This window comes from Schistocerca americana, chromosome 2 (assembly GCF_021461395.2).
Source record: "Schistocerca americana isolate TAMUIC-IGC-003095 chromosome 2, iqSchAmer2.1, whole genome shotgun sequence".
NCBI classification, from domain to species: Eukaryota; Metazoa; Arthropoda; class Insecta; order Orthoptera; family Acrididae; genus Schistocerca; species Schistocerca americana.
Window position 1 is genome coordinate 676021085 of NC_060120.1, and position 15314 is coordinate 676036398.

At 35.9% G+C, this 15314-nt stretch overlaps 1 protein-coding gene across 1 annotated transcript in view; it reads right to left on the reverse strand.

The window, feature by feature from the left end:
• Positions 1-3477: 3477 nt before the first annotated feature.
• Positions 3478-15314, reverse strand: part of LOC124595098 — a 28792-nt gene continuing 16955 nt past the window's right edge. Inside the window, exon 2 of the mRNA XM_047133692.1 lies at positions 3478-5278. Coding sequence (XP_046989648.1) covers positions 4280-5278 — 999 coding nt within the window. The 3' untranslated portion in view covers positions 3478-4279. The remainder of the gene's footprint in view (positions 5279-15314) is intronic.

Below are 15314 nucleotides of genomic sequence, written 5' to 3' on the forward strand. Positions count from 1 at the left end.
GTATTAGGCAAGAACATTTTGATTTTTCATGTAGCAAAATGTTCGACCAACTCTGATGAGGCAATAGTGTCTTTTGCAGAAAGAAAATCATGCCATGTAAAAATGTAGGAAGATGAGAGAGAAAAAAATGCTGGGACCTAAGGATTGGATTGTAGAAATATGTATCATCTTGCTTGTCTCTTGTCTTTACTGGTTTTGTGTTTCTATAGTTAATTTTATGCCACACAAAAGAGAAAGTTACTAGCTAACAGGTAATAAAGAGTGCAAATTTTCTTAAGGCTTCTTATTCTTCCGGTCACCAATAATCCCATTTAGTATTATTAAGTGAGAGTTTGTTTAAGGGGGGAGGAGGGGGTAGGATGTCAGATTGGCTGATTGGGAGCAGGAGAGGCATCACAGGGCATTTTAATTACCATCATCTTAAATATAGGTTTGATGGCTTCCATTACAAAACATACAGTTTGAATTCCACAGAGCAAAGGAGAGTGACATGCCATAGAAGAATGCTGTGTGAAGAGGCATGGTACAGCACTTTGACATACTTAAGACCAAATGACATGTATTAAATTTCCTCCAGCATATATATGTTTTATATATCAAACTATCCAGAAAGATGTCTGCTACAAAATTGACATATTTTTTAAGAACTGATTTTTTTTTTTTTTACTTCCTATTGCAAGTAATCGACAAATTGGTAGTGGAGGAGGGGGAGGGAAGAGTGCCACTATCAAGTTTTTGCCCCCGTTCAGAAATACCATAGATCTGGGGGTGGTGCCAGGTCCAGTCTCTACACTGACTTTAAGCCTGGGAGTTAATGCATACAACAATTGTAGCATTAAAGAAAATCCTGTGATTGTTGTCATGCTGCAGTATGAAATAGTTGCAGTGAACTGCACATCTGCTTTGTTCTTGGTGTTCTCCATCAAGATGATGTTGAGTTCTACAACATTAAGTTCCTCTAATGATAATGGATGCTCTGGATCATTAATATGCCATATGAGTTCAAAGATTTCTCTGGAGTGATAATTCTTTGGTAACACTTGTAACAATTTTTGACGGTATCAAACATTTCGCTTTGCAGTCAGATTGGTATCCAAGTAACAAAACTCATTAGCCAAGATATCAATAAGTTTTATTGTTGTTTTTTCACTATGAGTGAAAGATTAATACTTGTAAGTGGAATAGTAACTCTCTATGCTATCCATGGAGATGACATGTACTTACTAACATGATAGATGAATTAATGTCTTCCACTTAGCAATGTTTGTTGAAAACCCACAGTTCTGACCATGACTGAAACTATGTAATAAAATAATATTAATGAAAAGCACTGTAAAACACTTTAATTAACAATGATTATCAAACTTCTTTGTTGTTAGCCACAACTCATAATTAACCTTCAAAATTATCAGAATACAAAATTAACATTGAAATTCAAGAAACACATAATTTACAAAATTTCATAATACAGAAACTATTTCCATTTTCAAAATGTATATCCCACTAGAAAGCTCAGGTGACAGAGGATCCAGAAAAACATCCACTTTCCCTCAAATTTGGTGGACTGAGCTTTTTTGAAATAAGAAAAATTATATTGCATTGTACATAACATCTATTCAAAATTCAGCTGATTAGTCTCAGTGTCAACACCAAAATTCCACTTATTATTAATACTGTTAAATAAATAAAACCACTAATAAAAGTCACAGCTTTAAAGAGAATAAGTTTAAATTATGATATTTATGAGCTAGCACCAAATTTCACCCTCTGTTCAAATTACATGTACTCATCATTTCCATGTCTGGTCAGCATTTCCAAAAAATAGCAGCTGCAATAGCTTTGTCATTTCCTTCATAAACATCTTGTATTGTGCACGAGTTGTCCAGGTGGGGCATACAAGTAGGTGGCTTAGATCTTCTTCAGCCCCACAGTCAAAGACTGTCTGCACATAATGTCTGTGCACAGTGTCTGCACTCGCTGGAAGGATTCCCCATTTCTTCAGGTTGGTCTTGAATCAGGGAATGCCACTCTTAGGTGGTTGAGGGACCTGTATACAGGGTAGGTTTGCGCCAGGTGCTAGTTCTTCTTTTGCTGAGACGTCCATGGGCAGTGAGCTCTTCCAGCTTCCAAGACGAATTGCCTCTGGTGCTCCCTCCAATGGCACAGTCATAACAAGGCAACTCTTGCATGATTTAAGGCAGGATCTCACTGCCTGATGAGTGTACAGAGGATGTCGGTGGTCATTCTCCTGCTTTGTTCTCTCATTGTCTGCAGCAGTGGCCCTCAAGATTTTGGGTGTGGCTATTTCAACAATCGGATACAATTTCTGCACTGATGTTGGCTTCAAGCATCCTGAGATGATCCTTGCAGTATCATTGATTTCAATATCGACTTGCTTAGCAAGAGCCAAAGCATAGCACACAGGAGCAGCATACTCAGCGGCTGATACACAGAGCGCAAGTGCAGAAGTCATTAGGAGGTGCAGGTTGGCTCTTCAGCTGTTGCCAATCAGTTTCTTAAGTATCCCATTGTGAGCAATGACTTTCTGTTTCACATTTAGGCATTGCTGCCTATACTATTAACAAACATAACTGTAAAATCATACTACTGTATTTAAGTGCTATAATTACAACGTTTAATTAATGAAATGGAACCTTTAATATCTGTTCTAATTTTAACACCAGTATAGGTTTCTGATAAACATTTATGTATGGAAGTAATACTGAAAGAGATTATATGACAATGTTACTTTTCCAAAGACCTCAAACTTTTCTGAGGTAAATGTAACCTATGCTAGAGGTTAGATGTAAATGAACGTTTCTCTGTAAATTTAACTATTGCATGACACCGGTGAAAGTTTTGGACTGTACATAATGGGTAGCAATCAACCTACCAGTGAATAAATCAAGATGTCTGACAGCATAATGGCATTTTATTGATTTAAGAGACACCAAATCCATTAATACACAAAAGCTACATGGAACTCTGATTCTGGGAAACACAATGCAACTTGAAGAATATAGGGTAACTAAAGATAAGTACTGAAATTTTATACTTGTAGTAACCCAGCCATCTTGAAGCATTAGATTTTGATGTGTGAACCTGGTGATCTAAGAGAGCATTTACAAATCCCATACAACAAAGCCAAGTGTAGCTTACACACTATTATCTTCTTCACTTTCAGTTATTTGCCATTCTTCACATTTTGTGTAGAGCTCAGGATTTATGTTTTCAAGACTATAAGGCATAGTGAATAACAAAACAAACTGCAATATATCATTTTCACTGTATGTGCAGTGCATCCAAACTTTGGTACTTACTTACAAGCAAACAGGCCACTAGAACTCAAGCTGCTGGCAGGTTTGTAGCATGTATACAAACTTCATTTATGGTCTCTACTGACTACTTTTACTCCTTGATTAATCTGAAGTTTTTGATATGTTTTGTATAAAGGGATCTCAAAAAATAAGTGACACATTATTGTGCAGGGCAACTAATTTTTATTGAATACTGCAATATACTTCAGTGTGACACAAGTGCATGACACTATTTTTCAACAAAGTTGCCAAGTCTCTGTAAACATCGGTTGGGAAGTTCTACATATTGTTGAATCTGTCAGTGTTAGAAATGTGCTCATTGGCCATGAAGCCATTAGAGAACCACTGTGTGAACGCCCTCATTATTGGAAAACCTCTTTTGCACAGATGTTCTTTCAGTTTGCCAAAACAACTGCCTTTGGTGTATGTCGGTAGCCTTCTTTCCTGATTATGTCACCAATGTCTGGCATTCCTTGGTCTAATTGTTGGCACCATTTCACTATGGCTGAATGTGACACTGCATTTGATCCATATACCTGCAAAATTTCATGGTGAATCTGTGTGCAATTTAGATAGTTTGCCCACAAGAATAGTACTGTCCCATGTACTTACACTTTAGAGACTATTTCCAGTCGCTGCACAATGTTAGTCACATACTGTGATGTGTCTGCTACCCATATTGCAGCAAAACTGTGTTTGCAGAGAACTAGAAATATGTACTCTCTTATGACAATGCCCAACCATTGTTTTGCAATGGTCTGAGCATGGGACAGTATGTGTAACTTACTTTTAACTTATTTTCTGATGTCCCTATGTATGATATAAGATGGTTGCATGCACAGTGAGAGAGACAAAATAACAAAATGGTTAATAGTAAATGTAATCCATACTTTAAAATTTTATTGTTAAAGAAATTATGTGATAACATGTATGGAAAACAAAAACCCTGAAATTTCAAAACTTTAACATTTTATATTATCTAGAACACCTTCCAAAGCTCTTGCCAGTATTCTTTCAGCTTTTTCTTTAATTTCTTCATGGAATAGTTCAATAATCCATGTTGTTACTTTAGATACAAAAAAACTTAATCTGCCAAGACCAGTTACATGCATTTTGAGGCCACTGAATGTTGTAATTTTGATATCAGCGAGTTTTATTTTGCATCCTGAACCACTAATATCAACAGTTAAAATCATTTCAATGGAGTTATTTACAACTTGAGCTTCAATTTTCCCTGTAGGACCTACTTCCATAAACTTAAACTTGTAGTCATCATAATCAATGAACATTTCCTTTAAACCAACACTAATAAGCAAAGTAAGAATATTTCCTCCTCGTGATACATATATTTGATCTGTGCGGTACAAAGTAGACAATGAGAGGAACCAACCCATTCTGGCACAGAATTCTCCTTTAACTTTCAAAGGACCAACCTGTTCATAAAATGTTTCATTTATGTCAGGTATTTTTATTTTACTATTTCCCTCTCTTTTTATCTTCTGATTGAGCATATCTATAGCAAAATCTACAAGTGTTTCTAGTGATGATTCCTTGGATAATGTCAATTTATTTGTATCACCGTACAGTACTGAATTTGAGTTTTTAGAAGAAAAATCAACCATTTTCTTCCTTTGATACATTTTTTTCTTATCTATGTATAATAAGTCTCCATTATGTTTTGTGCCGTAACTGTTTTGGGCTTCATTGGTCTGAACTGGAACGCTGGACCCAGACTCATGGTTTTCCAAATCTGTTAATTCTGCTTGTGTTTGTTTATTACTTGTCTCTATTTGCAGATGTGCACAATTGCTTGCATGCTTAGAATTTACTGTATCCTTTATTTCTGAGTATGTATGGCTTTGGAAATGCCTTTTATGGAAAAAATTATTAGCACCACAATGGAAGCATAACAGAAACAGTAACAAAGTCTGGTACAGCAGTTTCTGCATCCTTCCATGCATCTGAAACAAACACAAAGGTTGTGTATAAGATATTAATTACAAGGTAGACCATGTATGTATGTAAAATGAGAAATGTAAACCTTATAAATAACTAGAATTTAGACAAAAGTCACAACTTTAGGCAATGTTTTCAGCAATTGGATCATTAAACATAATACTGAGTCAGAAATGCCAAAAATTGCAAAGGAACCTGTCCATATGATGGTCGAATGAATCATGCTAATTTTTCATTGTATGATCAGGAAAATAGTGGGGAAAATGTAGGAAACACCTTTTTACCACCTTTTCAACAGACTAGAAAAATCACAAAGCAAACATTGAACCATCTCACTGAGCTGCTATTGCAAGTGAACGATGAAACTCATCCATTTCCACCTATCTTCTGATGACTTTCCAAGAATTTTTAAATCTTCAGTCTCACACCACATGTTTCTTTCCTATATCCTCCCACTCCTTGAAACCTTCCATAATTATTGGCAGTTGTCACATTTATAATGACATGCAATTCATCTCCCAATATGGTGATATTGTCAATGTCTCTGTAAACCAATATCTAGAAGTGAATCTCTCATACCTAACTTCAGATCTCCTAGGATCTCCTTACACCTTCTATTCAGGAACAAAGAAGCATCACTTTCATCTCTCATACATTATTATCCATGAATAGAACAACTAAATTATACTCTGAACCAGGTCTTTACCTACCTCCAAAGGATCCTGAAATTAGAAAAATTTTATCCAAATATTTCTCATTCATTTTAAAGTGGCATTCCTCTGACCAACATATTTCCACAATATTCATAATCATTCCTTTGTCATTGTTACTTTCACCCAGCTGCCCCATGGATCATAGCTGTTTGGAAGAATCAGGTGCAAGAGCTGTCCCATACAGCTGCCTACCACCACCTAATCCACCCTGTCACTGGTGTTTCCTACAAATTGATGGTAGGGATATCTTCGGAAGTAACTACACCATATGTATCTTTCTTGTAACCAATGCACAGAAGCACCACAAAAAGATTAGGAGAACCTGTAGATCTTTGAATCAAAAATCACAAGAAAGATCTTCAGACAAATCTGCAAAGAGAACACCTAGAGATATAGGAAGAAACAGAAACTGTGTGATCTGGTGAAGCAATGGAACACTGTGCAGAAAACGAAAGTACAGAGCATAAGCCTGGCAGGCCACATTGCCAGGAGGCCAGACATGTGCCAGTTCAAAGCTGAGCTTATGGGGAAACCTGTTGGAAACTGTCCAGCTGGATGACCAAGGAAGTGATGGGAGGACCTTGAGCAGCTGAGTGTCTGTGAGAACTGTATCCTAAGTATACAAGATTATCCTTGATGGAGAAACAGTGTAAGGTTGGTGCATGATCACTGATATGTATGTGTGATGGTACTGACAGAAAATACAGTTGATTATATGCACTCTAGAAGATTGAATAGAAATTTTGCAGTGCATGTATTCGTTGCAGTTATAACAGAAGTTTTTAGTTCCTCAAGCAACATATTTATGTAATTTAGTGGGGAAAACAGCACATAAATTATGCTAATTTATTTGGGCATTGATTAGCATTTTTCATTTCAAGTATGACATCTGTTGTAAACCTTTTAGAAACTCCATTGCCAGGAAAGAGAAGCTTAATCAAGAGATATGAAACAGCAAACAATCTTGGCAGCAAAACTGGGTTCTTTTTATTTATTTTCCACTGAATGTCAAATAAAATAAAAGATTCAGTTTTACAACTAAGATGGAGGCTAAATAAAATAAAAAGTCCAGTTTTGCAACCAAGGCTGTTTGTTCTTTCATATTGTTACCACTGCTTGCTTTATCAGACCACCATGGATTGGAAGAAGTTCTTTAATCAAGACAGACAGGTACACAGGACACATGACTGTAGGTTAAAACAGTAATGAAGACCAAAAAGTACTTTTGTGTCACAAATAGGAAACTATGGTCTCTGACAGAGATAGAATGTCAGACATGGGTAATAACAAAAGACAACAATGTTTCTAGTCAGGAAAACCAAGACACTATAAATTTCAGAGGTCTGTAGCAGATAGTTTTAATATCTACATTTTTGAAGTGTATTAGGCAATTTCTTATGTGCAAACATAATGATAAAGTAGTACATTGATGTAATACCTTGAAGACATAATGAGGTTTAACTCTCTCCCTGTTCCCCTATGAAGTGAGAAAATTGTCAACTCATTAAGAAATAAAAATTTTAATGGAAGTAGTAATATTTCCAGCAGAATACCAGAAGGAGCCAATTCATCAAGTTCGAAACTTACACCACTTGTGAGTACACTGGAAATGGTGACTTACTGGCCAATCATACCACTACATAAGCACAAGGTAGCAAATGAGTGGAAAAGAGTGGTGGGGGTGGGGGGGAGACAGAGAGAGGGGGGGGGGGGGGGGGGGAGGGGTGAGAAAAAGATGAAGGACTTGCAATGTATAATATTCTTTGTTTTAGACATGAAACATCAGTAATTCAGAAGAGTGGCTCATTTGTAATAGCAAGAGGGGTCAGGTCCCACCAGAATTTTGGAATATAGTTTTATTCTGCACATTTTCCAGTATTATATTAAACAGTTTGAGAATGACATGATTGTAGTGTAGTACAGATGACAAGAGACCAGAGGTAATGAGGAACAGTTTCCACTAATATGTTCCAGAAATATATGATGTTACTCATGTTACTCTGAGTGGGGCCATGTCTCCCGCTACTTCTCTCTCACCCTTTCCCTCAGCCCATCATCCCATAGCAATGGATATGTTTTCCTTTCCCTACTCTATTCAGCTGAGGGCCAGCACCTTGTGGCCCTTAATCCCTCCACACCTTTGAGTTGGTAAACTGCAGTTGTAGTTTATCTTGCTCTACCTCACCCATTACCATGGCGTAGCTTGGGACCAAATCGTATGGGCCCAGCAGATGGACAGCCTCATGCATACCCCTCTTTCCCTCACCCCATCAAACCCTGCTGTCTGTCAAATTACCACTCTCCCACCCATCTGCACCTATACACAGTGTCTGGGCCAGCCAGATTGGGCCCGTAACCCGAATTTTCACCGACATCACTTAACACACCTTTCTAGGTCAATGGAAAGTGTCATTAACAACAAAAGTAGCCATCTCTCAGTAGTGTTCCTTATCCTGGAGGCTGAAACTGAAGTACTCTTACAGCAATTTCAAAATTAATAAAGTAAATTGTTCGCTAAAAAAAAACTTTAATTTATTAAATATAAAAGAGAAGCTATAAATCCAGCTGTAACATGCACATCAACCAAAAAGTTTCTTAATGTCTCAACCTGATGGAAGGAAGAACACAGCTTTCTGCAATACATGGTTCTTCAAAAAGTAGCAGTTAACAGTCAGTGGAGAGAAAGAAAAATTATTTTGGCAGTGAAGGATTGTGGGCAACATTTTTCTGTAAGGATCTAAAGCATTTAAATGAATAGTTTAAGACACATGAGGCAAGTGAAGAGCATTTATAAAATGCCTGTAAATACAAAATGTTTGACACCATTAACATTGCTCCTCAGACCGATTAAGCATGTGAAACATGAACAGAAATTCATAAGCATAATGAGTTAATTATGGAGGACAAACACACATTACATGAAGTAGCAGAGTGCTTAACATTTTGTGGAACTCATGAGTTAACACTAAAGATTCAGCTAACTGTGGAAATTTCTTAGATTTCTTGTCTCTTCAAGTAAATCTTGTCAATCTTTTAGATGACCACTTTGATAGCTCTAGTACCTCCATTTGTAAATATATTCACACTTTATACAAAATGAACTTTTAGACCATATGTATCAATTTTACATTGAAGAATTGATTAAAGACATTAATGCTGCCACTTTTACTCTATGCAGGCAGAAGAAACAACACATATTATGTGCAAAAGTCAGTTGGTCATTATACCGCTGTACATTAAGGGGAAGACACTCATTGAAAGATTTCTTTCCTCTGACATAAATGATAGATACAAAGGTTATCTAACAACAGTTCAGAATAACTCCATTTAAAAAAAAAAAAAAAAAAAAAGCACAAGTGGCTGCTGACCATTTCCCAGACAGCCAGAAACTTGGCATTGCTCTATAAAAAGAGTAGTTCCAGAGAATTTGACAAGTACAATACTACCTTATTTTACCATTTGCATCATTGTCTAATATTTTTGAGATGATGATTTGCTCCAGATTTCAATAATCAAATCATTACACGGTTGTTTTGTGCTAAGTTAAGTGTTATAAGCTGGCCTTTAGAACATTGTGATTCAAGCAACAAAAATTTTGATAAATTTCTAAATTGTTTTTGGATGTATTCAGTGATACATTTCCCCCAAAATATTATTAAAAGAGAGTCAGGAATAAACAAAATTGGGTTACACCAGGCATAAAAATTTCAAGTACCAGAAAAATACAGCTGCACAATGAGCTCAAAGTAAATAGAAACTCTAATTTTGTAACTTATGTTAAGTGCTATAAGACAATATTCAAAAAAGTGATAGTGGCAGCAAAAAAAAAAAAATGGCAAATAGTATATTCATAAACAAACAAAGGAATAAAGCAAAGGCAGTCTGGTCTATTGTGAAATTAGAGTTGGGAGTCAATGTTAAAAGTCAAGAAATTTCTCAAATTAGGTTTCAGGGTGATATTATTGTAAATTATGTACAAATTTGAAACTGCTTCAATGATTTCTTTGTCAATACAGCAAAATCTGACCTAGACATGACAGTCCACCAGGAAAATATGATTTTCAGGCTTAGAGATGACATAAAAAAATATTTGTTTTAAAAAATTCAGAAAAATCACTCAGAAAGATGTGGTAGTCAGAATATTATCATTAACAAACAAAAATTCAGCTGGATTGGTTGGGATACCTTCCATGGTAATCAAGGCAGTACGCCATATTATTTCATACCCACAGACTTATTTTAAACCTGTCCTTGAACACGAGTCTTTCCCATATGTTCTAAAAGATGCAGAGATTAAGCCATTAGTTAAAAAGGGATCACCAGAAGATATGGGAAACTACCGGCCTATCTCTCTCCATCCTCTTTTTTCTAAAATATTTGAAAAACTTGTGGCAAAACAACTAGAAAATTTCCTTACAGTAAATGACTTTTTTTGTAAAAATCTGTTTGTTTTTCAAAGAGGAAAAAGCACCATAAATACCATCAGAGAATGTACAGAAAAAAAAACATGTCACTAGGTCACCATACAAAAGTGTCAGCAATATTCTGTGATCCAATGAAAGCCTCTGACTCGGTGGACCACTCATTATTACTTCACAAACTGAAGAGCTATCAGATCCAAGATACTGTGTTATAGTGGTTCATCTCTTATCTTACAGAAAAGAAACAAAGAGTTATTTTAACATCAAATTCAGTTAACTACCACTCTGAATGGAAAAGAATTTTCTAAGGATTTCCATAGTGTTCAATACTGGGTGCTTACCTGTTCTTGTTGTATATAAATGATTTACCATTAAATGTCAATGCTCATTCAGCCTTGTTCACAGATGACACCTCAGTCCTGATAGAAAATGATACAATGCAAAAGATTCCAGATAGTACAGAAAATGGTCTGGGGAAACTGGAATCCTGGTTCCTTAAAAATGTACTACAGCTCAATGTCATTAAGACCCAGATAATGAAATTTGTCTCTGAATTGTCAGCAATATGTCCTGTACAAATAGCCCATAATAATCAACTGATGACAGGCATTAGCCATATCAAATTCTTGGGCCTAAACCTTAATAAAAGTTTAAACTGGAAGACATATATAGACTTCCTGGCAAATAAATTAATTTCCCTAGCTTTTTCAATGTTTATTTTGTCTGGTGCCATTCATATGGACACAAGAAAGACAGTCTACCAGTTATTTTGAATCTGTTACTTGGTATGGGATAATTTTCTGGAGAAACTCTAGAAGCAGTACAAGGCTACTAATTCTTCAGAAGAAAATCATTAGAAACATGCGTGCTGCCCACAAAAATGAGTCATGTCACCCATTGTTCACGATATTAAATATTCTAACAACTACTTCATTGCACATTTTTGAAATTTTGATTTTTGTATATAATAATCAAAATAATCTTGAAAAGTTCCATTTTAAGCATAGCTATGGTACTCGTCACAAGGAAAACTTCAAATTGCGTTTCATATCACTTAAAGTTTTATGCACAGACACCACTGTACATCTATACATCTGTACATCTATAACAAAAGGAAGAAACATATTAAGAATGGACTTTGATTTGCTGAAAAGTTTACTCCAAAATATTTTAGTAGAAAAATGTTACTACACCTCTGAAGAATTCATGAAAGACTATAACAATAAAAATCTATAGCTAATTTTGCAGTGTTGTCCATGTACAATAAAGGGAACTGGTAAACTGTTGACTTATAATAAATATTGTACTGTTATATTTATTGGCATTACTCTTAAAACAGTGTAAAAAGAATTTCTGTAAATAATTATACATTATATTTTTGCTAAACTTGTGTGTCCCCTGTACAACAGATCATATGATCTGTACAATGTACATAATGAGACTAATAAATCACATTCTACACATTTTATGTTCCACATTTCATACACCGAAGGACAGCCCACTAAAGTAATTACTTTTTTCTGAGGCTCTTGGCTATGCAAGTCCACCTCCATAGGCAATGGTCAGTATGTCTGGTTACTATGTGAAGGACCCAGATTCAGTTCCTGATACTACCATGTGTGTGTTTCATTCGTGACAGAGCTGTAATGGAGTACATTCAGCCTTGTGATACCAACTGAGGGTTTACTTGAATGAGAAGTAGCAGCTCTAAGGTCTAGAAAGCTGGCAACAGCCAGGAGAGTTGTGTGCTCACTCAGCCCCCTCCAGACTACATCATTGGGTAACCTGATTGTCAGTCAGCCCTGATTGGTTCATACATACCAAAGTGTGGAGCTTAGTTTCTTGTTTGTCTTGACTATGTAAAAGTTCTGTTAGAGATTAATAATAAAGAACAGGAATTCTTCTTCTTTTAGTCAAGAGAAGGAACAGAATATTATCATACACGCTTTTCAAGCAGTCTATATCTGCCATCTCATTAGTGTGGGAAGAATTAAGGAAGTGTATTGTAAACATCAGTTTCATTAATTGTTTGCTACTCTTGGTACACTCCAATGAGTTTTCAATAGTTAATTTTCTCTGGGAGACAAATGTGATTGCATCTGCTGTTACTGCAAACACTATTGTTGAGTGAAATGAAAAGTTGCGAACAGCAGAAATAATATATTCATGTCTTGGGAAGCTTGCTGTACTCTGTATCAAGGGGAAGTAAGTGCAAAAGATAGATGTGTATTGATCGTTGGACTCTCAAACATACAGAGAATAATAATATGTCTTAGGGAAAAGTCAGCAAGGGATGGGAAGTATCACATTATGTATTCTGTGTGTGCACCAGACTGTCTCATTCAACATGTTAACCCTTAACTTGTGAGGTGCTTATGTTGAGACATGAGATGAGGTCTACTCAAAACATTTTGCTTTATCTTTCCCTCTGATTTAAGAAATCTGATATCCTGACTGTACAAAATAGTACTTAGCAACTATCGACAACTAATAAAATACTGCACATTGATGAAGTCATTGTATGTATGCTCTATACAACTTGTTCTAATTTAACTTAAAAAATTAAGAGTATTACTCAAATTGATTCTATCCTTTGTACTAAATAGATTAGTAAAAACATTAAGTAATTGATCACATATTTTGAGATGAACAAGTGCAACTGAACAATTAAAAGCTGGATATACAATGTAGTACAGTTTTTAGATGTTGACAGTATTGCAAGTATTTGTTACTGAAGATGGACAACAGCAGTGTTTTGTAAAGCTGTATTTCCTAGTGCACATGCTTGACCCTTTATAGTCTCCTTATGATACAAAGGTTACAACACCACTTGAACCCATTTCGTTCCCTAATGAACCTTATTGTGAACATTGCTTACTGCAACATCTTCTCTTTCGTCACCAGGCATTCCAGAATCTGAATTATCTTCACACGCGTCCAGGCATAAGTCTTCCTCACACTTGTCAACATCACTTGCATCATTTAACTGTATCATATTACAGAATTGAAGCCTTGTTGTGAGGCATGTCTCTCAGAGGGCGTGTCCTAATAATAAAGCTGCAATTCTCACTCAGTAACAGCTGGGAATAAACTAACCTCAACAATGTTCAAGGCCATTAGAGCATAAGGCAGACAGTAGTGGGAGCGTGCAACTGCAAAACAAGATGTGAGGATACAAATTTAAAATTATGAGTTAGTGCAGGAGACCTAACATCACAAGTTAAGGGTTAAATAGGCTGTTTGAGGGAACAGGGTACTACGAGCTGCAGATTGTGGCACACTATGAAATAAATGATGTTTGTTGTCTAGTCTCCAAGGCCCTACTTCATTCATAAAAGTGGCAGGCAAAGAATGTTGCTCATCAAGCTTCAACAAAGTTCGCAATCTGCACCATTGTCTCCAAAATTAAGGGGGCCTCAGATCTTGAGCTGAAAAGAAGGCTGAACCAGAAACTTTGAAGGTTCTCTAATCATGACTTCCTGTACTTGTGGCATTAGGCAGAGAGTTGTAGTGTCCCATTAAATAGGTCAAGGGTGCACTAAACTGAGGGGCTGCTCTCTAGGTAGCTGCTTGTGTGTGGAGCATTTATTGTTCTTATTACAGAGTTTGGCCAATTCTAGACTGCTTGGAACCTAAAACTATGATGTAGTATTTTTATTATCTTTGTAGAACTCTTTAATGCATTAGCTGCTTGTCTACCTCTGCTCCTTATGACTCTCATATAGGTTGTGGTTTTTGTTGTTGGATAGGAAATTTTGCTGTACCGATTGGTAGCCTAAAATTTTCTTTGCCCTGTATGGTTTCTTCTATGGAGTTGAGTCTTCTCAAATCACTTCCTGTATCTTCAAGCCATCTCAAAGAGTTTTTTAATTTGGAAATGGAATCCAAAATTGTCTTGGTGAGCCTGCTGTAATTCATTCTGTAAATGGAACTGTGAAGCTTTAATCTCCTCTTCCTTACTGTGTCTGTGATCGTTTCTGTTTCTGTATGAATCTCATTTCTCCTCTTCATCCAGCTGTTATCTTCGTTCTTTTGTAGTACTAAAATTATTTGAATATTTCCCTTTCTTTCTTTTCCATTTCTTCTTGTTCATCTCTTTTATTCAGTGTAAGGCACTCAAATCTGTACAGTGCTTCTGATTTAATTATTGTTGCAATGGAGCATAAATGATCTTTTATTATATTGGTTTTGGTTTGGTTTTTATGCTAAATAAAATTTCTTTAGTTTTTCCTTTACTTGTGTTATCTAATCCATTTTATTGTATAGGCTATATTTTCCCAAATACTTAAACTTGTCAACTATTGATATTTCTGTGTTGTGCTTATATAAAATTTCTCTATTGTGCTTATGTTCAATGTATTCTGTTTTCTCAAGCAATATTTGTAATATGGTTTTAGCTGCAATTTTTTGAAGTGTTTTTGTGATTATCTTTGCATCTGATTTGTTCTTAGAAATTATTGTAACATGATCAGTAGAAGTGAGACATTTCACCTCAATCCTTCCCCCTTTTTTGTCCCAGATGAATTTCTTTGATGTTTTTCTCTTGTAGGTATTTGTCTTACTTCCTCGTAAGAGAATGGATCAGAATTCATCACCCTCCTGAATTCCTGTGTTAATTCTGAAAAGTTCAAAAACTTTACCTAGAAATTTAACTGTTGAAACTGTGTCTGCAACTGTTCAACTGTCTGGTGCTGTCTGGTGGTTTTGCTAATGCTTGATTCTTCCAGTAGTAGAAATATTGTCCATCTATGTAATCACAGGCTTTTTGAAATCAATGAAAGCGATAACTGTGTTAAGGTTCCATATTTTTCTGATCCTGAGGATTCTTTTCCAGTTAAAAATTTGCTCTGGCACCATCTTGGTACTCACCCGGTGTGTATTCTTCTTGGGCTCCTATATTACTCTGT